The sequence below is a fragment of the Uranotaenia lowii genome, chromosome 3 (genome assembly GCF_029784155.1).
Source record: "Uranotaenia lowii strain MFRU-FL chromosome 3, ASM2978415v1, whole genome shotgun sequence".
In the NCBI taxonomy this organism is placed as follows: Eukaryota; Metazoa; Arthropoda; class Insecta; order Diptera; family Culicidae; genus Uranotaenia; species Uranotaenia lowii.
Window position 1 is genome coordinate 107,169,876 of NC_073693.1, and position 19,639 is coordinate 107,189,514.

General features: G+C 37.4%; 3 protein-coding genes across 3 annotated transcripts; 2 read left to right on the forward strand and 1 right to left on the reverse strand.

The window, feature by feature from the left end:
• The first annotated feature begins 248 nt into the window (after window positions 1-248).
• LOC129754077 (probable malonyl-CoA-acyl carrier protein transacylase, mitochondrial) lies at window positions 249-1,735 on the forward strand. Its single transcript, XM_055749942.1, has 2 exons — window positions 249-1,191; window positions 1,260-1,735. The coding sequence occupies exons 1-2, from the start codon at window positions 418-420 to the stop codon at window positions 1,674-1,676; spliced, it is 1,191 nt and encodes a 396-aa protein (XP_055605917.1). The 5' UTR covers window positions 249-417; the 3' UTR covers window positions 1,677-1,735.
• LOC129754076 (cytoplasmic tRNA 2-thiolation protein 2) lies at window positions 1,724-3,159 on the reverse strand. The gene has a single exon (XM_055749941.1). It carries the CDS (start codon window positions 3,089-3,091, stop codon window positions 1,763-1,765), a length of 1,329 nt encoding a protein of 442 aa, XP_055605916.1. The 5' UTR covers window positions 3,092-3,159; the 3' UTR covers window positions 1,724-1,762.
• A 7,865-nt stretch (window positions 3,160-11,024) lies between these two features.
• On the forward strand, window positions 11,025-17,937 carry LOC129752500 (uncharacterized). The gene is made up of 5 exons (XM_055748274.1): window positions 11,025-11,103; window positions 11,349-11,824; window positions 11,886-12,221; window positions 13,719-13,878; window positions 14,390-17,937. Exons 1-5 carry the CDS (start codon window positions 11,025-11,027, stop codon window positions 14,845-14,847), a joined length of 1,509 nt encoding a protein of 502 aa, XP_055604249.1. The 3' UTR covers window positions 14,848-17,937.
• Window positions 17,938-19,639: the final 1,702 nt, after the last annotated feature.

Consider the following 19,639-nt stretch of genomic DNA (forward strand, 5'->3'; position numbering starts at 1 on the left):
TTGAAGCTAATATTTTAAATATATGATTTTGAAAAAGGAAAGCTATAAAATAATAATTATAAATAGCAATATTTTAAATAGTAGATTTAAAAAGAGGTTACAAAACTTCTACAGTGATTAAATCATTAAATTTTATTCTCGAAACACGTCAGGTGGCTCATACGACTTAATCAAAACAAACTCTAGAATTGTAATCTGATGACTAGAAATTATCTGCAAATGAAGTCACATTTTCTAGCATGCAATAAACAAAAATGAATCGCGCAGCGGATAAACTAATTGAATTTTAAAAATATTTTTGAATAATTTCACTTATCAGTAACGTAATTGCCAACAATATTCTGTTGTGAGAATACCCAAAGAATTTTAAATAAAGTGGTTTATTGGTTACTCCCTGGATATCGAGAATTCTCGAATATGTACTTCAAAACATTGATACGTAAAATACACCGGCGCAGTTGTTTACAGTTGAGAAAAGTACCGGATAAACCTTTAGGCACCGAAAAGGTACAGGATCTGCTGAACAATGCAGCTACCTTCGAAGATGTCCGATCACGAAACAGCGAAACGGAATCCTGGGCGACGTTACCATACGTTGAAGGAACATTTTTCGGCAACCGCAATCAGGGGCAGAAGTCTACAAGACCAAAAATAGATCCACGAGAAACAACCATTATCCTTTTCCCCGGACAAGGATCCCAATATGTTGGAATGGCATCGCGGCTCCTAAAATTCCCAGGAGCGAGGGATATGTTCGAACTCGCGAACCACGTGCTGGGGTATGATTTATTAAAGCTGTGCGTTGAAGGTCCGAAAGAAAAGTTGGACAAAACAAAATACTGTCAACCGGCAGTGATGGTGTCTTCACTGGCCGCCTTGGAACAGCTGAAGGAAGAAAGGCCCAATGCGATCGAAAACTGTTTTGCAACGGCTGGCTTCAGTTTGGGCGAGATAACTGCGTTGGTCTTTGCTGGAGCGCTTCCATTCGATAAGGCCGTTCGATTGGTTCAGATTAGAGGCGAAGCTATGCAGGCAGCAAGCGAACAGAACCTGAGTGCCATGGCCACTGTTTTGTACGGCCCTGAAGCACAACTCGGAGTAGCTTGCAAGGCAGCCGTTGATTGGTGCATCAGCAAAGGTGTAGAAAATCCGGAATGCAGGATAGCCAACTATCTGTATCCCAGCTGTAAGGCAAGTTACTCGTCTTTGACAAAAAAAAAAATGATTAGAATCCTATAAAATATATTTATTGGTTTCAGGTTCTTGCTGGTAGCGAAGAAGCTTTAAAATTTCTAGAAGTAAACATGAAAAAATATGGGATCAAACGAACAAAACGTCTTCCGGTGAGCGGCGCATTCCACACCGAACTGATGGCTTCGGCAGTAGAACCGTTTGCAAAGGCGCTCAAAAAAATTCACATAGAAGATCCCATAATCAGTGTGCATTCAAATGTAGACGGCAAACGGTATCGGAATGCGGGTCACATCCTGGGTCAGCTGCCGAAACAGATCATTCGACCGGTCAAGTGGGAACAAACCTTACACGTTCTGTACGAACGCAAAAGTGGAGATCATTTTCCGCGCACTTTCGAATGTGGTCCAGGGCAGGGTCTGAAGGCCATTCTCAAGCAAGTCAATGCAAAAGCGTGGGACTCGTCATTTAGCATACAGGCTTAGCTAGCTTCTTTGTGAAAATAATTTAGGGAAATAAAACCAGATTGTTATAAAATTTACAACTTTAATGACCATTTTTTTTCCCAAAGTTAATTATCTTGAAACCCAACAAAAATATTTCTGCATCCATGACACAATTCTTTTTTAAGCAAACCAAACCCATCGGATTCCAAGTCGCCATCAAGTGCTCGAACTGCTTCCTCTTCCATAGCATTTGTACTGGACACTATAAGCTCGTGACTGAGTTGAACGTTTATTTTTGTTGAAACCATGCGAGAAAATTCTGTTGCTAGTAGCGTTGTTGAGCCTTGGTAGTCTAACTCTGAATGACAAAATTTACACCTTGTTGGAGCGATTGGTTCTTGATTTATCTGTAACTTTTTAGCGAACATGTCCCATATATGTGGATCACATCCATCATTATTGGCTTCCGGTAGACAAGGAGCTGAAAACTTGTCTCCTGTTCGGTAAACTGTGGAAACTGTTGAGGGGAAAGTCGCCTGTAAATCGTCTACAAATTTTGCCGCCTGATTCTGTAGACTAGGTAGCTCATCGAACGGTAACTTCGTTATAATCTTATTCAAGGGTGTTTCAGAATGCTTGAAATAGTTTTCTATTTCGTCAGGGTTAAGGTCTCGCATGGGTCTAATGATTTTACAACTTTCATCCCGATCATCACAAAAGGCAATGTCCAGAGATAACGAACGACCTCTTCCAAGGGCAACATTCGATAAAAGCGATTTGGCCAGGTCGACTCCAATGTCTGATAGGAAAATATAAGGGCACTCAAGTTTTTTGGCAATATTGCGTAGTGTTCGCTTTTTGGTTTGAGTTATGAAATCTTGCTTCGATGTAGTACTTTTTATGCTGTTGAGAACCTTTCTAAACCTGAAGATATCCTCTTGGAACTGGTTCCACAAATTAGCTTGTTCGATTGCGCAATACTGGCTTCCTCCTATGACAGCGAAATAGGCGCCGAAATCAAATTGTTTCAACAAAGTTATTTTCTCCTCAAGAGCCTTCCGATAGCCCGAATCGTCCTGCTCAATGAAGTCTTCCCCAAGCAACAAAACGACGGGAATAATCCTCAGCTTTTTGAATGCTTCTTGCTGTAAACCGTACCGGATCATATCCATCATAACCACATTATCTGCCGAACCATCAAATACCACCATTACACGGGATCCACGGCGAACTATTTTGGTAGCTCCCATTGACGCTCGAAATTTGTGCCGCACATAGTGTAGGAAGCACTGTCGACATTGAGGTTCCTTGAGATTGAGCTTCAAAACCGCAGGTTTTTCGTTACATTTGCGGCAAATTTCATCCACCGGGTTGGTTTCGATTTCCGGTGAACATTCTTTCATGGCGTGCTGCCCGCCTTCGTCTCCGAAATCGTCTTCACCAATACTGCACATTGTTGTTCGTGACTGAAACGAAACGTGGAATCAATTTTAAGCTACAATGAGTCTTGGATTAACAAATTTTTTTTTTTTTTTTCTTTGCTGTTTGTTGGCTGGGGCCAGTGAGCCCATCTCGCCACTGTAGTTCTGTTATTTGTGTTGACATGCAAATGTCAACTTCAGTTATGCACTCAGAATCAAAACAACCCAAAAATAAGAACGCCAGCGCATCAAAACAAAGTTTGACTGGCGTTCTTGATTTTGGGCTGCTGTCAATGCACCAAAATCAAATTTCGAAGCTCGAACTGACCACCCCAAAAAAATTTCCCTTTATTTTCAGTTGGTTTCGTTTTGCAAACAAAAAAAGTCAGTCGCATCGAATACAATCTCTGGTAAATTGCTTTAATATTTTACAAAATTTTATCATGCTTAATTAATTTCAATTTATGGATTTCCAGAAAACGTTTATTCGTCGATAATATTCACATCATGCCTCCAGCAAATTTCCGGAAGGAAGAAAAACCAATGGAACCGGACGATCTGGAATAATCGCGGCACTTGCCATTCACGACCTATTGGAAACGGGAGCTTCAGATATCACTATGCTAGGTAGTCTCAAGATTGTGAAGACACGTGAAGTTCCTAAACGCTGCCAATCGAGTTTTCGACATGACATGAATTCGGCTGTTCTGCACATCAATCGTAGCTGTGGATACTATCCACTGGAAAGTAAATTCCAGTGACGATTGAAGTCTGGTTTTCCTTCCGGGTGCATCCTGCAGGTCAGACTTATTGATTTGAAGGATGAATCATCCTAAAAGGATGAAAACCCGTAAAAAAAGACCCATTGATTTTGAAGGACAAATGTGAGTTTTAAGTTCCGTTCTTTATGGTGTCCACAGCATCCTGTAATTCCAGACCAAAACCATTGGAAATGGCTCAGGATAAATCAAGCTGAGATTTCCTTAATTACCTTTTACGAAAACTTCTGCCGAGATCAATTGTGAAAAAAATATTTTTGAAAATAAAGTTTTAAAAGGAAATATAAACGAAAATATTGTCTTTAATAATTTTTTATAATCCCTTTCGATATTTAGTTCATCAAAGGAAAAAATCCCAAAAAAATCCCTGCCGCATGACATGCCCCAAAATTAAGTTGCAAAAATGACGTTTATTCTCAAGTTTGGGAAAACCCCCTTAAACTCATTTTCGTCGGGAGCCAGTTTCATCCGATTTTGCGGCATTTCAACTTGGTTTTGGGTTGTTGCGGCTTAGAGTGTGTTGTTGTCTGGCTCTTCGTATTCTCAAAATCAAACTTGCGTTTTAGTTTCTTTTAAAAATTGGACTATTTGTAGTAGGCTATCTTCGTGAAGTTCTTTTAAAATTTCCGGTAGAGGTTTCATATGTTCTAGTATTGGATAGTTGCTTCTAGTGGTGTTGTATTTATGGCAATTGTACAATACGTGATTTAGATCTTCTGTCTCTCCGCAGGTTTCACATTCGTCGTTGCTTTCTAGGCCCCACTTGGCTCTTCTTTCTTTGGTGAGAGCATGCCCACTTCGGATACGATTTAGAATTCTGATTTGATTGGGTTTTAGGACTAGATCTTTAAACCATGCTGCCCTTCCAGGTATGTTCATTACGGTAAAGTGCCATCTGCCTTTTGTTTCTGACAGTTGCTTGTATTCCTCTGTCCAGTTATTCCAGCAGCCTTCTTTGCTTATAACCATCGCATCTCCGAGGGTTATTCCCATAGGTAGGCTTATTTCTTCTTGAGTTTTATCAACCGCGGCTTTGTCAGCGATCTCGTTACCCTGAATCCCCATGTGGCTGGGTATCCACTGTATTTTGATGTCGCTGCTTGACGATTTAATTTCTTTGAGTATTTCCCATACAAGAAAATTTTGCTGAAGTATTTCTATATTCTTTAAGCTTTCGCAAGCGCTTTTCGAATCGGTCAATATAACCATTTTGTTGTATTCTTTTAATTTACCATGTTCTATGGCCAGCAGAATTGCCAGCAATTCAGCATTTGTGATAGAGTAATTTTCGTTGATACTTTCGGCACGTACTTCTCCGGACTCTGCATTGTAGAAGGCCACCGATGTGCCCCTGTTAGATTTCGATGCATCCGTAAAGATCTTCTTAAAAGTGTTGTATTGTTGTTGCATTACTTCTTTGTAAACCCCTCTCCAAACAGCTGGGTTTTGATTTTCTTTTTTAGCTTTTTCTTTTCCCAAATGCGATTTTACAATCAGTTCCATCCTTATGTACCGCTCAGTATAAAAGGGGCAGATTTGGTTGGTCAACTGTCTGTCCTTCGGATGAATTTGAAATAAAAGATCTTCGTTTTTCAGTGCCAAAAATGTCAAAAAGGATCCATTCGAAATTTTTTTAGCTAGGGTGTTTGTTATGAACTCGTGTAGAGGTGTTTTGTAATACATTATCCTGATCAGTTCCTTTTTAGTTAGCATTTCTGTTCTTACGTGAATTGGTACTTGCCCTGACTCTGCCAGGACAACTTGAATCGGGGTACTTTTCAGATAGCCAAAGGAACTCCTTATATAGTTGTTTTGGACCACTTGTAACTTTTTCAGATTCGTGCTAGCCGCATTTCCGTATATTAGATTTCCGTATTCAAGCCTGCTCCTGACGAGTGCATTTCCTATCTTCAGGACCGTCAGTGGATGTGCTAGGCTTTGCTTGCGTGCCAATAGTTTTATCAATCCGATCTTTTTGCTTGCTTTTTCCTTTATGTCCTCTATGTGTTTCCTATGTCTCAATGTGCGGTCGAGCGTATATCCTAAGTAACGGTGAGTATTGGCAATATCTATGCGTTGCCCGTTCAAAAGAATGTTTATGTTCGCGGCGTTTTTTTTTGGAGAACCATATTGCTGCTGATTTTTGAGGATTCGGGTTTAGATTAAGTTCCATGAGTCTTTGTGATAAACTGGTAAGAAATCTGTTTAAGGTTGACGCAGTTTCTGTTGGATTGTCATCTTTGGCCAGTACTGCGAAATCATCCGCGAATTGGACTAATATGCAATCTTCTTTTGAGAGCTCGTGTAGACTTGCAGTATACAAGTTGAACAAGATCGGTGAGAGTGGGCAGCCTTGTGGAAGTCCATCACTGATCGCTTTCTCGATCATGTTTTCGGTAGTTTGTAGGCAAACCTTTCGATCTTTGAGATAGTTGTACAGCCAGGATACTATTTTTTGTGGAATCTTCATTTCGCTCACGGTGTTAATAAGCTTTTGTGAGAGAACCGAATCGTATGCCTTGCTTATATCCAAGAATGCAACCATGCATTCCTTTTTTTCGTCCCACGCGTCGTGTATGTAATTTACGACGTAGTTTACACACGAAATTGCTGAGACGTGTTTTCTGAAACCGAAGGACCTGTGTGGAATTAGATGCCGTATCTCTGCAATGTCCGTTAATCTGTTTTTGAGAACCGCGTTTATCAATTTGAGTTCCACACTCATCAATGCTATGGGCCTTCTTGCGATCGGTGCACCGGAGCTTTCGTTATTTTTTGGAATTGGCTTTATCAAGATATCCTGCCATTGTTCTGGGATTTTTCCACTTTGGAAGACGATGCTAAGCATTTCGAAAATTTTCATCTGCATTTCGGGGTTTAATCTACGCAGCATGTAGTATGATATTTTACTTTTTCCTGGAGTTGAATAGTCCTTTTTCTTCCTTAGTGCAAAATAAAATTCTTCAACTGTTAGTGGTTTCTCAAAACCAGTCAACTCATCTTCAGTAGGGCATTTTGGTTCGATAATAGGATTCAGTTTTCCACCGAAAAAGTGTTCCATGAAAACTGTTCCTTCCTCCGTGTTAAGTTCTGTTGAGCCACGAGTCTTCCCTGTCAATGCTGTATCTATACCTTTGACAATATTCCAGATTTGGCGACTCGGTGTTGATTCGTCTATCATACTTGATATCTCCTCCACATGTCGCCTCTTTGTCGATCTAACTTGCCTTTTAAAGATTGCTCTCGCCCTTTGTAGCTTGATGTAATTGGTCATGGATTTCTCACGATTATACTCCCTTAGCGCACTTCTTTTTTCATCGTACAGCTCTCCCAATTCATCTGTCCACCACGTCTTCAAGAAATTAGCTTTTTTATTCCGTACAGTAAAGGATGCGTTATCTGTAACCTCTTCAAAGATCTCAATCATCTCCGCGGGGTTGTAGAGAAATTGTGGCCGTATATTGTTCAGTTGCATAATCACTTTATCTTTATTTACCCTTCTAGTCGTTTGATTGTATATGGGGATGTTGCTATCAATCTCTACCAATATTGTTCTGTGATCGCTTCCTAAAGCTTCGTCCTGGGGCGTCCATTTACATTTCGCCGCTACTCCTGGGGTAGTTAAGGTTAAATCTATAGCTGATTCTCTGTTTTATTATGTAATGGCTCAGTTGTCGCGAAAAGGGCTGTTAGTCAGATCTGAGTAAAGGCCGTTTAGTCAGAACTGAGTAGGTGCGGTTTTAACGACAACTGAGTAATCGTCACTCTGAACTGAGTAGCTGAAAGTTAGCGAGAACCGAGAAAAAAGCTTTTATTTTAATAATTTGAAACGGCTCATACCTACCTTGAGTCTAACGAGCCTATAGTAGTCTCTTTACTTGAGGCCAATGACATAGTTCGTTTATGAACTTTAATTTTGGGCTGATTAGAATTCTCTAGGAACTCAAACGAGAACTGGATTAAGCTTCTATGTGTTGAGAAATCATTTCACTCGGGAACTATCGGTTAGATGCAAGTCGAGTGAATTGCACACAATATCAATTTGACATTCTACAAACAATAACACAACCACGTGTGGAGACTTCATCTGTCATCTGTCAAACGGACAACTTGCACGGAACATTGCACGAGATTGGATACAATGTTGGATACAATTATGAACGGAATCTAGTTGACCTGGGGGAGGAAGACTGAATAAAAAAAGAAAAAAAAATTTCAAACGTCAAATTTCTCTCATCAATCTACCGACCAGTGCGAAGGTTCAAAATTTTACTTTCTTATTTAGTAATTTTTAATAAAACTTTTTTCATGCTGAAAAGCACTTGTTTTGCATAAAACAATGATTTAATTAGGTTTTGTTTTGCTCTGGCAAATTCCTGCATGATCAGGCGTATTATGTCGCTCAAATTTCGTCAAAGTTTTGAAGCTGATAAATAAAAATGGCTTGATTAATGGTTGTTCTAAAAATATAGCTAAATCTAAATTTAGCACCTAAACAACTGAGTTACATGACTCACTACACGAAACTGATCATCTAATGTTAAAATTTGAACGATTATAAATCTTTTCAACAATTGCTGGCTTTTTGCCGAACAATAAAAAAACGATGCAGAAAACGATGCAGCAAATTTCAGTCTTCCTCCCCCAGTAGTTGACAACTGGATTAAATGTTCATGGTTCTACAAATAGGAAATAAGCACGTGGAAGAAAGTGCATGAAATAAATATAAACATCACTAAGAGCAAACGCACCAATAAGTGAGTATACGCGGCCCGGTTTTGCTCATTTCAGCGGACCGGTTTTGGGATACACACTCTTTCGCGCACCGGGCGGTAGCATAATTATTTTTAAATTTAGCATTGCACTGAGAAAACTTTTGAAGAAAATCTTATTCTTAAATTAATACGGACCGAGTAAATTTTCGGAGTCGTCCACCAAACGGCTCTTCTTAGTTACATGATCATTTTTGGTCATAAAATACGATGCTTCGAGTTTGTTTATCTGAAATTGAGTGAGAAAGGAAAAAATGTTATCAAAATTCATAGGTAGAAAAAAGTCCTAAACAATATAAAATACAAAATAAATAACTCACCATCAGAACCAGCAATTGCACTTTCTCGTTCAATTCCTGGATAAATCCGAAAAAATGTAACGAAATTGCGAATTCAACTGTTTATTCAAAAAAAAAAAATCCATCCACAATTTTAATCTCATACACATTTTTTCTTAAAATGAATATCAACAAACATCCACACGCTGCGACGTCGTTTGTTTAATTCTGCTTAAATCTTCAACTTCTTTTTCTGTCCAACGTGCTGACTGAAATAGTTGCTGCTCCGAAAAACTGGGTCCCATTAGTTGCAAACTTATTGAGAGACCTCGTTTCGAAAGCCGAATTGGTAGGGACAGTAATGGAATGCCACCCATACGGTTGGATACAAAAATCCTGCACAGCGCATTGGTCTCGATTATTATTACTCCGAAAAAAAAATCCTTGAAGCTTTACTCAAGGTTGTGGGAGTCAGTAAAATGTTTACTACACGGATTGCACAATCAAAATTTTCAGAAAGCAATCGTCGGACTTGAAGGGCTTTTCGGAAATATTTCATGGAATTAGTTTTTGCGCAATAAAAAAAGTTTCCGCTTTGCGTTCGTTTGTTTAATTCTGCTTAAAACGGTAGAATTTTTTCAGTGCATGTTTGATCTCGCCCCTTTCTAGTGAGCAAATTTGGTGATTTTGTCGGTCCCGACGGCAACGGCCCTATTTTGCTCACCTTCATACTAACCCCCGGTGCGGTATGGAAGTGATCAAACTCGTGAGCATTTTCACTTTGCTCGCGATTGCTGCGGATGCCCTAAGAGCAAGTCCAATGGTGTTGGGAAAAAGTGGTAGGAATTTTGACAGCTGTAGTACAGATGGGAATTTTTCTATCGTGAAATATAGACCAAAAATGTTGGTCGTCCACCGGTGTGATAGAATACGAAGGTATAAAATCGAAAGCAACCAGCGATGCCAAGTGAATTTGCTTTTCAGTAATTTTACTGACTTTTTTTTATTTTGAATTCACCGTTTGAAAATTGAAATCAAATTCATTTTACTTGATCATTAACTTGAAATAGTACCTAGTGTCAATATTAAAATTTTATTATTTATATGTATGAACAAGTATTGTTTAAGCTATAATGCATTCCAATATTAAACTGTATTCTGCAGAATTAGGAGTTTTGTATTGGAGTGCATTTGATTACACGAGTTGATAAAGTCTTTGAACTCTTCCTAAATCATTTTCAAAGTGATAATTAAGCAAGTGACGTATAAAAAGTATAGGTAATTCAGACACAAGCTGAATTTTACTCCCGATTCGACGCCTACGTTTGATCTGATTGACACTTGTCGAATTAACAGCGAGGGTTCCGTTTTCTAAAGATGATGGATCCATTAAAGGCTGCGTTCCGAACTTGTTATCGGACATTCCGACGGAATATCTTTTTCAAATAAAAAAACGAAACAATTTCCTACTCCCGAAAACCGCTCAAACAAAATAAACAAACAGAATTGATTTATTCACCCAGCTATCTGGCATCTCTGCGCCTCAAAATGTATTCGATTGGCAAGGGCATGAAAAAAATTGGCTGTAAGTTTGAAAGAGTTGATTAACTTCATTGCAATTCGTATCAATTTAAGTGATAAAAGATTTAAAAAAAAAAAAATATCACTTTATGTTTAAATCCTAGAATTGCTCAATTTCCTTTATTTTCCCCTAAACTGAGGTTTTGAGCATAAGTTAGATGGCAGCACCGAAGCGTTTCATGCACGAATACTGTATTGCAACGCCGACTCTACACGGAAAATAATAAAAAGGTAAAATTTACCTAGAAAAAAAGGTGAATCCTCATGAAAGACAAAAAGGTAAGTTTTACCTCGAAGAGGTAAAATTTACCTCGGAGCAAAGTAAAATTTACCTGAATTGGGCTGAAGAAAAAGGTACAATTCACCTAGAAATAAAGGTAAATGTTGGCCCAATTCAAAAAGGTACTTCTTACTTCCAAGCGTGGTGAATTTCACCACTGAGCGAGGTAATAACTCCATTTTGCTTTAAGGTTGGAAATTTCTTTGAACAGTTAACCATTGTTTTCGTTTGTGCGGTTCGTTCGGTTAGATAAAAAGATAGAAACCTTTGTTAAAAATGGAGAATCGCGAATTAGTGATTTCAGAACTCACTGAGGATTTGGGTTTCACCAGCAGTGTTTGGGAAATTTTTTCAGGTAGTGATAATTGTAGAATTGTGAATAACCCAGATGTTTCCGACCTAAACAAAAATTTAAAAAACCATAAATTACAGAGTGCGGACTATCCTGGGTGGATCTCTTAACGATCACACAAGAAGATCTAGAAAGTGCCCTCAGTGTTGTGGACGTTGAATGGTCGCATGGGAACGTTTTCCGGACCATCGTTGAGTGGCGAAAACGAAACGTAAGTTTAAAAATTTTTTGTTTATGAAAACTTAAAGCTAATAGAATATTTCAGAAAGTTATTGTCCATAAGCTCTTGACTGCCCCTTCTGCTACGGAATTTCCACCGAACAAGCTGTCTTCCCGTTCCGAAGACAGTTGTTCTGTCTCATCAGCAGAAGACGACTTGGATAAGCCTGGAACTTCTTACGGTTCAGTTCCAAATCCATTATCAAAACGCAAGCGCACAAATTCGGAATCGGACGAAGACGGCGAGTCATGTCCCGAACCTAAATGTTCTACTGATATTACTTTTTCTCCTAAATTGCTGGAAGAAATTTTGAGAAAAACCGAAGAGGGAAAAGAAATTCTTGAACGTGCTCGAAGTGGCCCCTTGTCGGACCAGAAAGTCCGAAAGCTGACAGCCATCGTTATACAATTTCATTTGCAAACTTATGGCTCGAAAAGGACAACGGCAAAGATTTTGGAAGATTACGACAAAGCTATTCGCACGTTACTGAAGCACGAACCAAGAGTAAGTTTTTTGAAATTGATCAAAATGTTAAATAGCTTACATATTGTTTACACATTTTCAGAACATTTATTACATTCCTAAAAGCAGTGCCAAAACTTCCCCGGGTGGAACGCTATCCAACAGGCTGGGAAATATCAGAAAGAAAAACAGGAACGAAGCGAAGCGAGAAGACCAACATCAAAGAAAAATTAGGAAGGTTGATGTTGTTGAAACACCCTCTCTGGAAAGCGGCAACTCCAACACTTGGCTGCTGTTAAACCAGGAGCCGTGGACAACGGTGTTAGAGAAGTGGGAAAGTAGCTTCGATTGCCGAAAGCATTTACTGCGGTGCAGTCGGAAGAGTTTAACTCTACTGACCACCTACCATCATTATAAACTGAACTCTGGTTATCAACTGGTAAGAATAATATACTATTTATTATACATGTTTTAATCCTATCACTTGAGAGTTTCCAAATTGATGGTATCTGATCAAATACCGCACTATTCATGAGTTCTGATGTTGTGAAAAACCTTTTTTGAATATCAGTAAAATGTCAAAAACAATGAGTAAACAAAAATCAGTCGAAGACAACAAAAAAAACCCTTCATTCAAATAGTTAAAAAAAAATCCAACTAAACGCGAAAATGATCATCTAAAATCTATGTCTTTAGAGAGTTAAAAACGGTAAAACGGTAAGTCATTACCATCAATCAAATCCCATTTAACGTTTATCGATCATTCATTAGTTTCCGTTCGGCTGGTTCGACTCAGGTTCGACTGCATTTCTATTGAAATTGACTTCCACCCCCGCGAAAATATATACTTGAATCATGAGTGTCAAACCGAGAAATCCGGCCGTTTATCTGGAAAAGGATGCCGTACTGCCCTGCACAAAGCTTTCCCACAATTGCAAGAAAGTAAGTATTCAAACCCCAAAATATCCCTGAAGCTGATCAAAGTTTCTTTTTGTAGGTGCTCACAATACTGGACCGGTCAGCGGCTTTGCAGAATATGCTAGTGGGTCCTTCAAAATCGGTGTTGATGGCTTCAGAAGCAGCTCATATCGTAAAGAATAACACCGCCAAACAAGGCCATTTGCCAAATGATAAACCGACCAAACCGCCAATAGTCATGCCGCGTAAACAGCCAAAATAGCATATCGCCGATGTGAAAATTGCGAACAGAGGTACAACCGTCTGTTCCTTAAAAATGTTCTTCGGGAACAAAAAAATCTGTATCGGGAATAATCCGGACAGAAAACATAGTTGTCAGTGATAAGACATATGGTACCGTATATATGGTACCTATAATATAATTCTTCTAACTGAGATGCATGCACATTGTCATTTCATTTATCATAAATTTCATAAATTTTTACTCTAACAAAAGTTTTTATTCAAACTTTCTCCTGATAACAGAGTACAAAGATATGGAAGTGTGACTTTCAGGTACAGTTACAGTTCCCGTTTCTACAGAATTATTAACGTTAATGCCGAAAATGTCTGAGCTTTTCCAGAAATTAATTACCCTTTATAGCAATAAAATTGTAGTCTAAGTTTGAAATAAATCTTAATTATTTGACAACTAACTTATTCGTTTAGCTTGGAAACGTATCCGAAATTCCTAGGTAAGCTATGTTTCTTCCAAATTTCAAATCTCTCTTTGCTGTTCCCAATTTTGAACGGAGAAAGTATAAAAAGTAAGTCGACAGCTTAAAAGCAGCGAAAAGTGAAAATGTCCACATTTTTTAAATAAATTATCCTGGATTTACCTAGATCTGCACATTTTCATATTGGCTTTTATTACTTTATGTTTTATTCAAGAAAAATCGCAGTTTTACCATGTTTCATGGCAATGTTTATTTTGTTGAAAGCATTGAAATTTCTCATCCTATTTTCTTATAATTTATAGATTGATCTGGACTATGAAAAACTGTTTGGCGATGCCCAAATTGGAATGAGACACTTGGAAAGTAGTAGAAGTAACATTGTTACGTATATTTCGGCCAAAGCACGCGATCCTTCTGCGCCAGGAATAGTTAATCATTTTTTTCATTCAACTGCATCCGAAGGTAAGTTATACAGGAAGTATTTAACGCGTTTTACACGGCTTTTTTTACCGTTTTTTCTGAAATAAACGCTGTTTTTACAATTAACACGGATTCTGGAAAAAATAATGTCCTTTCAAAGGAAAACATTCAGATTTTTTTTGAAGCTGGAAGAATTTTTGCTCTGACAATGACATGACATGGCAATGGCACAACAATGACAAATACATGACATGGCAATGACATAATAATGAAAAACACATGGCAATGACAATGACATAGAGACCTAAGACCTCATTTCTGTCTCAGGTTCAAATGTCTTAGGTCTCAATGTCATTGTTGTGTCTTTGCCATTTCATTGTCTTGTCATTGTCATTGTCATGCCATTGTCATGTCATTGTCATGTTGTGATGCCATTGTCATGTCATTGTCGGTTTTCGGAAATTATTGCGGTTTTCGGGAATTCACGCGTTAAAAAACCTTATTATATTTTGTTAATCTATATCTTAATCTAAATAATTTATAATTTTCACAGATTCCAAATGGTGTGCTGTGCTTATTGGATTAAATACAATACTGCTACCGATTTCAACTGGAGCGCGATTCAGACCATCGATTCAAGTGGCTCAAGAGGACACTATAATTTGGGCTGAAAACGAATTTGAGATAGGCGAACAAGTACAGAAAGTTTACGCTGCATATGCTGAAAGCAGATTGCCATTGACACCGAAGCTCGTTGCCGTTGGAAAAGACTATCGGGACGTTCGAGGTCCTTTCTACGTTTATTACCATAGTTTTTATTATAAATTTTCAACCGCGCTGCGTGCAATTGACGTTCTTATTAAGCTGACAGCAGTACTGGGATTGCCGTTTTCTAAACTGTCCCAATTAGTTTGGCAGTTTATAAGTGCCTCAATTTACGAGCTACCAATATCAGAGCGTTATATTAATATTGTGAGATTATCGAAACATTTGAAATCAACAAAAGCATGATGTACGCTTGCTTGATAATAGATTGTTCGCGAAGCTTCGAGAGAGCTAGTTTATATTTAAAGCATTTAAAAACTGACCACAGAGTGCCTGTGCACTATCGCTATAAATGCACTTATAAAGATTGTAAACAAATTTTTTCTGTATTTTATCCGTTCAAAAAACATATTATGCGCCATTCAGCATCACAAACTGAAACAGGATCCATAAATGTTGAGGAAACTTCTTGTTATGAGACACAGCCCACTTCAAGTGGATATAACTCCACAGAATGTCAGCAACCAAAAAAATTAAAAACTTATTCTGATGTCAATATTGATGCAAAAGATTGCACTCTAAGCACCAATTTAAAGTCCTTGGAATCTGCAGCTGTAAACTTCACCTTACAAATGCATGCAAAACATAACGTAACGCGCAAAGATGTATACAATATACAGAAAAATGTAAACGAGCTACTTTCGAATATTGCAATTTTATTGGAATCATTAGATATGTACGCATCTGATGCAGAAACTGAATTTGCATTCAAGAAATACTTGTCAATAATGAAGAATTTATTTTCGAACATTAATAGCGATTACAAATTGTTCAAATATTTGAAGAAAACTGAAGGACATATTCTCCCCACGATACTTACTTTTGAAAACGAAGCGGTAGAGAAAATGTCTCTTGAAAATAACCTCGACTATTCAGATAAACCAAATGAGCTTGTAATCATGCCGATAATGTACCAAATCCAAGCGTTTTTCGCTTTCAATGACTGCATGGTCCTAAAAATGACTTTAGAAAACACTAATCAATTGATAAAATCAAAAAGAAACGAAAATTTTGTTAATGGTTCTGTGTGGAAAAATGTTCTAAATGAGTATGGTGATCATATCGTTCTACCAATCTTTGTTTACGGAGATGAATTTGAGATTAACGATCCCCAAAGCTCCCACAGTGGTCGTCACAACGTATGCGGTATTTATTATAGCTTTCCGACGATTCCGGAACATTTCCTTTCTCGACTGAATCATATATTTGTAGCAGGTATGCTGAAGAAAACTGATATTAAGGACGTGGGAATAAACAGATTACTGTCAGAGTTAATCGGAGTATTTAGAGAAATTGAACTGAAAGGCATAGAGTTCAATTTAGATGGACGTACTGTGAATGTAAAGTTTGTGCTGAGCCTCGTTCAGGGCGACAATTTAGGCATACACCAAATGCTTATGTTGGCAAGTGGATTTAACGCCAACTTCTATTGTCGGTTTTGCCGAAGGCCAAAACAGTTAATGCAAACTGATACATCGGAACATTCTGAATACTTTCGTAACGTGCGAGACTACGAGGAAAATTTAAAATTAAATAAACTAAGCGAAACAGGAATTGCCGGAAATTCTGTTTTCAACGGGTTGCCGAACTTTCATGTGATCGTTAACAAAAGTGTAGATGCAATGCACGACCTTTTTAGTAGCGGTATTTGCAAACATGGTCTCACGGAGATATTAGATCATTGTATCTACATAAAAAAATACATTACATTGCAACAATTCAACGAACGTAGAAAAAATTTAAGTAGAATGACTCTTGATGAAGACTTGAAACGGATGCCTGACGTTGGCGAGAGTTATATCCGTAAGGAAAAACGAAAGACTGTTGTATTTAGAATGACGTCAAGTGAGATGCGTTGTTTTCTTCACTTTTTTCCTTTGATAATCGGCGATCAAGTTCCCAGAGATGAAATAGTTTGGAAATATTGCATCACGCTAGTTAAACTTGTGGATGTAGCGTTAAAGCGTTCATTCACACCTGATGATGTGTTCCGCTTGCAAATGCTCATACGATCACATCATGAGATGTACCAAGAGTTATTCAAAAAAAACTTGAAACCTAAACACCACATGGTCGTTCATTATCCGTCCGTTATAAAAGCTTCCGGCCCAATACGATATCTAATGTGCTTTCGCAACGAGGCTAAACATAAGGGTTTTAAGCAATACGCGCATATGATTTCATCTAGGAAGAACATTTGCTTCACTCTATGCGTTAAGGCAAGCCTTCAGTTTACGTTTGATCTAGCAAGCAATAGTTTTTTTGAAAATGAATTAAATTGTCACTTACAACTTTGTAACTTGCGCTTGCGTTATTATTTTACACAGATCATACAACCAATAAGGCTTAACTTAAGTTTTGAGAATTATAATTTGTCAACAAATTTGATTTACAAAGGAACCACTTATAAGAATGGGCATTTCATGACATATTTTTATAGGGGCAATATGTTCCTGTTTGAAATACTTGAAATTGTTGTTCACGAAAATAATCCTCACCTCATATGCCAACACTGGAACGTTGGAGGCTACGATGACCATTTTTTAGCTTACGAAGCGCTTAACAGAATCCCGATTGTAGATATTTTTAATATTGAATTTTTTGACGGACCACCAGTATCGTTGATATTTATTAGCAAAAAAAATATGTTTAGGGTAAAAAATAGTTTCAATAATTGTTATTAATAATGAAGATTACATGTATAGAAAAACTGGAAATTTAATTTATGTGATGTAATTTATAATAAAAAAGAACAAAAGATAGTGATTTAGTCAGTTTTATTTCAACTATTTAAAATTAAAACTTGTCTTAATTTTATGATAAAACCATGGTCGAATGAAAAAAAAATGTGAAGATTTGTTTGTATAGGCTTTCAATAGGTATTATTTTATAACGAAATTATTATAAACTTGTTTTTTTTTTTATTTCTTCATTATTTGAAACAGCTAATACCATGAAGTCTTAAAGAGCCAAACTCGTTTTGTGTGTTTACAATTCTTTTCTTCTTCTAGATCATCACTTTTTGAAGCGAACAAGAAATAGATAGGGAAATATGAAAATAAAATAAAAATTACAGACGAAGTTCAATGGTTTTTAGGATTTGTTTGAACTGTAAAGTTTTTCTTTGAAAACTTGTCCTAGAAACAAATTCTATCAGCGTGATATTTTTTGTCATAAGAATATGTACTTTCATTCACATGGTAAAGCATTTAGCATGGCGATTGTAATTATACGTTATAAATTTCATTTGAGATGATGTTTAATAAACACTTGAAGTTTTTAACTGTTTTTTTGATGCATGATGCGATGGATGAAAGGCATGTCATGTCAAATGATGTGTGGAACACGGAGGCTAATGAAAAAAGTATACGGTATACGAAGCCCTCTGTTGAATTCACCTTTCAAATCGGATCCGATTTAATGGTATACCATTAAATCGGATCCGATTTGAAAGGTGAATTCAACAGAGGGCTTCGTATACCGTAAATACCGAAAAAATAAATATTTCCTTTTTTTTTGCTAGGTGCACAAAAAAAGGTATTTTTTACCTTTTTTTCTGGGTGAACGCGAAAAAGGTATTTTTTACCATTTTGCTAGGTGAATGAGCAAAAGGTATTTTTTACCTCTTTGCTAGGTGAATGAGAAAAAGGTATTTTCTACCTTTTCGCTAGGTGAATTAGAAAAAGGTATTTTTTACCTCTTTGCTAGGTGAATGAGAAAAAGGTAAAATTTACCTCGAAAGTGGGGTGGAAAAAATATACCTATGCTTCTCGGTAAATTTTACCTTTTTTTTATTTTCCGTGTATCACTCGGTTCGGTGTTGCAAATCATCGTGTTTTTCTATCACCCTTCGCCAAAAAGTGTTATACGATACAAATTTTGCAGCGCGAAACTGTTCGAATATCAGATTTTCCCAACACCGGTGGACGGCAAATGTGTTGTGATGTGATGTAAACCTTCGAAATTTCCAACTCCATCTCAACCAGTGAACTTGCTCTAATGTAACCGATCTAGTTATACACAGTAAACGAAAATTACCGAGTTCGGTAATTTTTTTACCGAAATCCTAACATGTGTAAATCGGTAAACTGATCGGTAATTTTTTCGGTAAAAAATAAACGAACATCGGTAAATGAAGAATCGATTTACCGAGGTTCGTTTATTTTTTACCGAAAAAATTACCGAACAGTTTAACGATTTACACATGTTAGGATTTCGGTAAAAAAATTACCGAACTCGGTAATTTTCGTTTACTGTGTAAGCTATACCTTGTGTTCGTCTTAAATAAAGTTACCTTAAACTTAAACCTTAAATAAGAGTTTGATAATCGCGTTTTTAATCGATTACTCTAGAAATCTCTGCAGGTTATGGGCCCAGTGGTTAATTGGGATGTCATAACCTATCCATCTTAACAGGTTATGGGCCCAGTGGGTAACTGGGATATAATAACCTGTACACCTTAACACTATGTACCCGTTAAAAGAGAATTTTGGTTGCTTGGGGGTAGGCATTTTCGGTCCGAGGTTGGATTTTTCCTTACAATGTTTAAATGGGCAGAACCAACGCAGTTGAGCAGCTGACTATCAAATACTTGCCTCAAGATGTTAGGAAAACAGAGAATCTTCTGCTCCACTGGTTTAGCCTTAAAAATTTGAAACAATAAGAAAGAAATAATTTTCTACATATGCTCATTAGCTATCCGGTAAAAATGCATAGGAAAATTTCATTACCGAGCACTGAGAAGCATTAAGGAGCACTACTATCATCGCCATCATCGTGTGGAAAATTCGGGGCAGGACTTCACAATTTAGAAAATACATAGTCAGATTAAATTAAGAACATTGCGGTTGGTTTTTCCAGAACTATTCGCCTTATTTATCTTTTTTTTTGCGATTATTGTTAATCGAGGAAGAGTTGCTCTGTTTCTACTGGACCCTGAAAAAACAGTAAGCAGTGCCCACCGGGGCAAGAAATCATT

What these genes read in the sequence shown, in the direction of transcription:
- LOC129754077 (XM_055749942.1), top strand. Translation starts at nt 418, where the DNA reads ATGTACTTCAAAACATTGATACGTAAAATACACCGGCGCAGTTGTTTA. An exon ending in ATCTGTATCCCAGCTGTAAG is followed by an intron (nt 1,192 to 1,259) that starts GCAAGTTACTCG and finishes TATTGGTTTCAG; the next exon opens with GTTCTTGCTGGTAGCGAAGA.
- LOC129754076 (XM_055749941.1), bottom strand. Translation starts at nt 3,091, where the DNA reads ATGTGCAGTATTGGTGAAGACGATTTCGGAGACGAAGGCGGGCAGCAC.
- LOC129752500 (XM_055748274.1), top strand. Translation starts at nt 11,025, where the DNA reads ATGGAGAATCGCGAATTAGTGATTTCAGAACTCACTGAGGATTTGGGT. An exon ending in TGTTTGGGAAATTTTTTCAG is followed by an intron (nt 11,104 to 11,348) that starts GTAGTGATAATT and finishes GAAAACTTAAAG; the next exon opens with CTAATAGAATATTTCAGAAA. An exon ending in TACTGAAGCACGAACCAAGA is followed by an intron (nt 11,825 to 11,885) that starts GTAAGTTTTTTG and finishes ACACATTTTCAG; the next exon opens with AACATTTATTACATTCCTAA.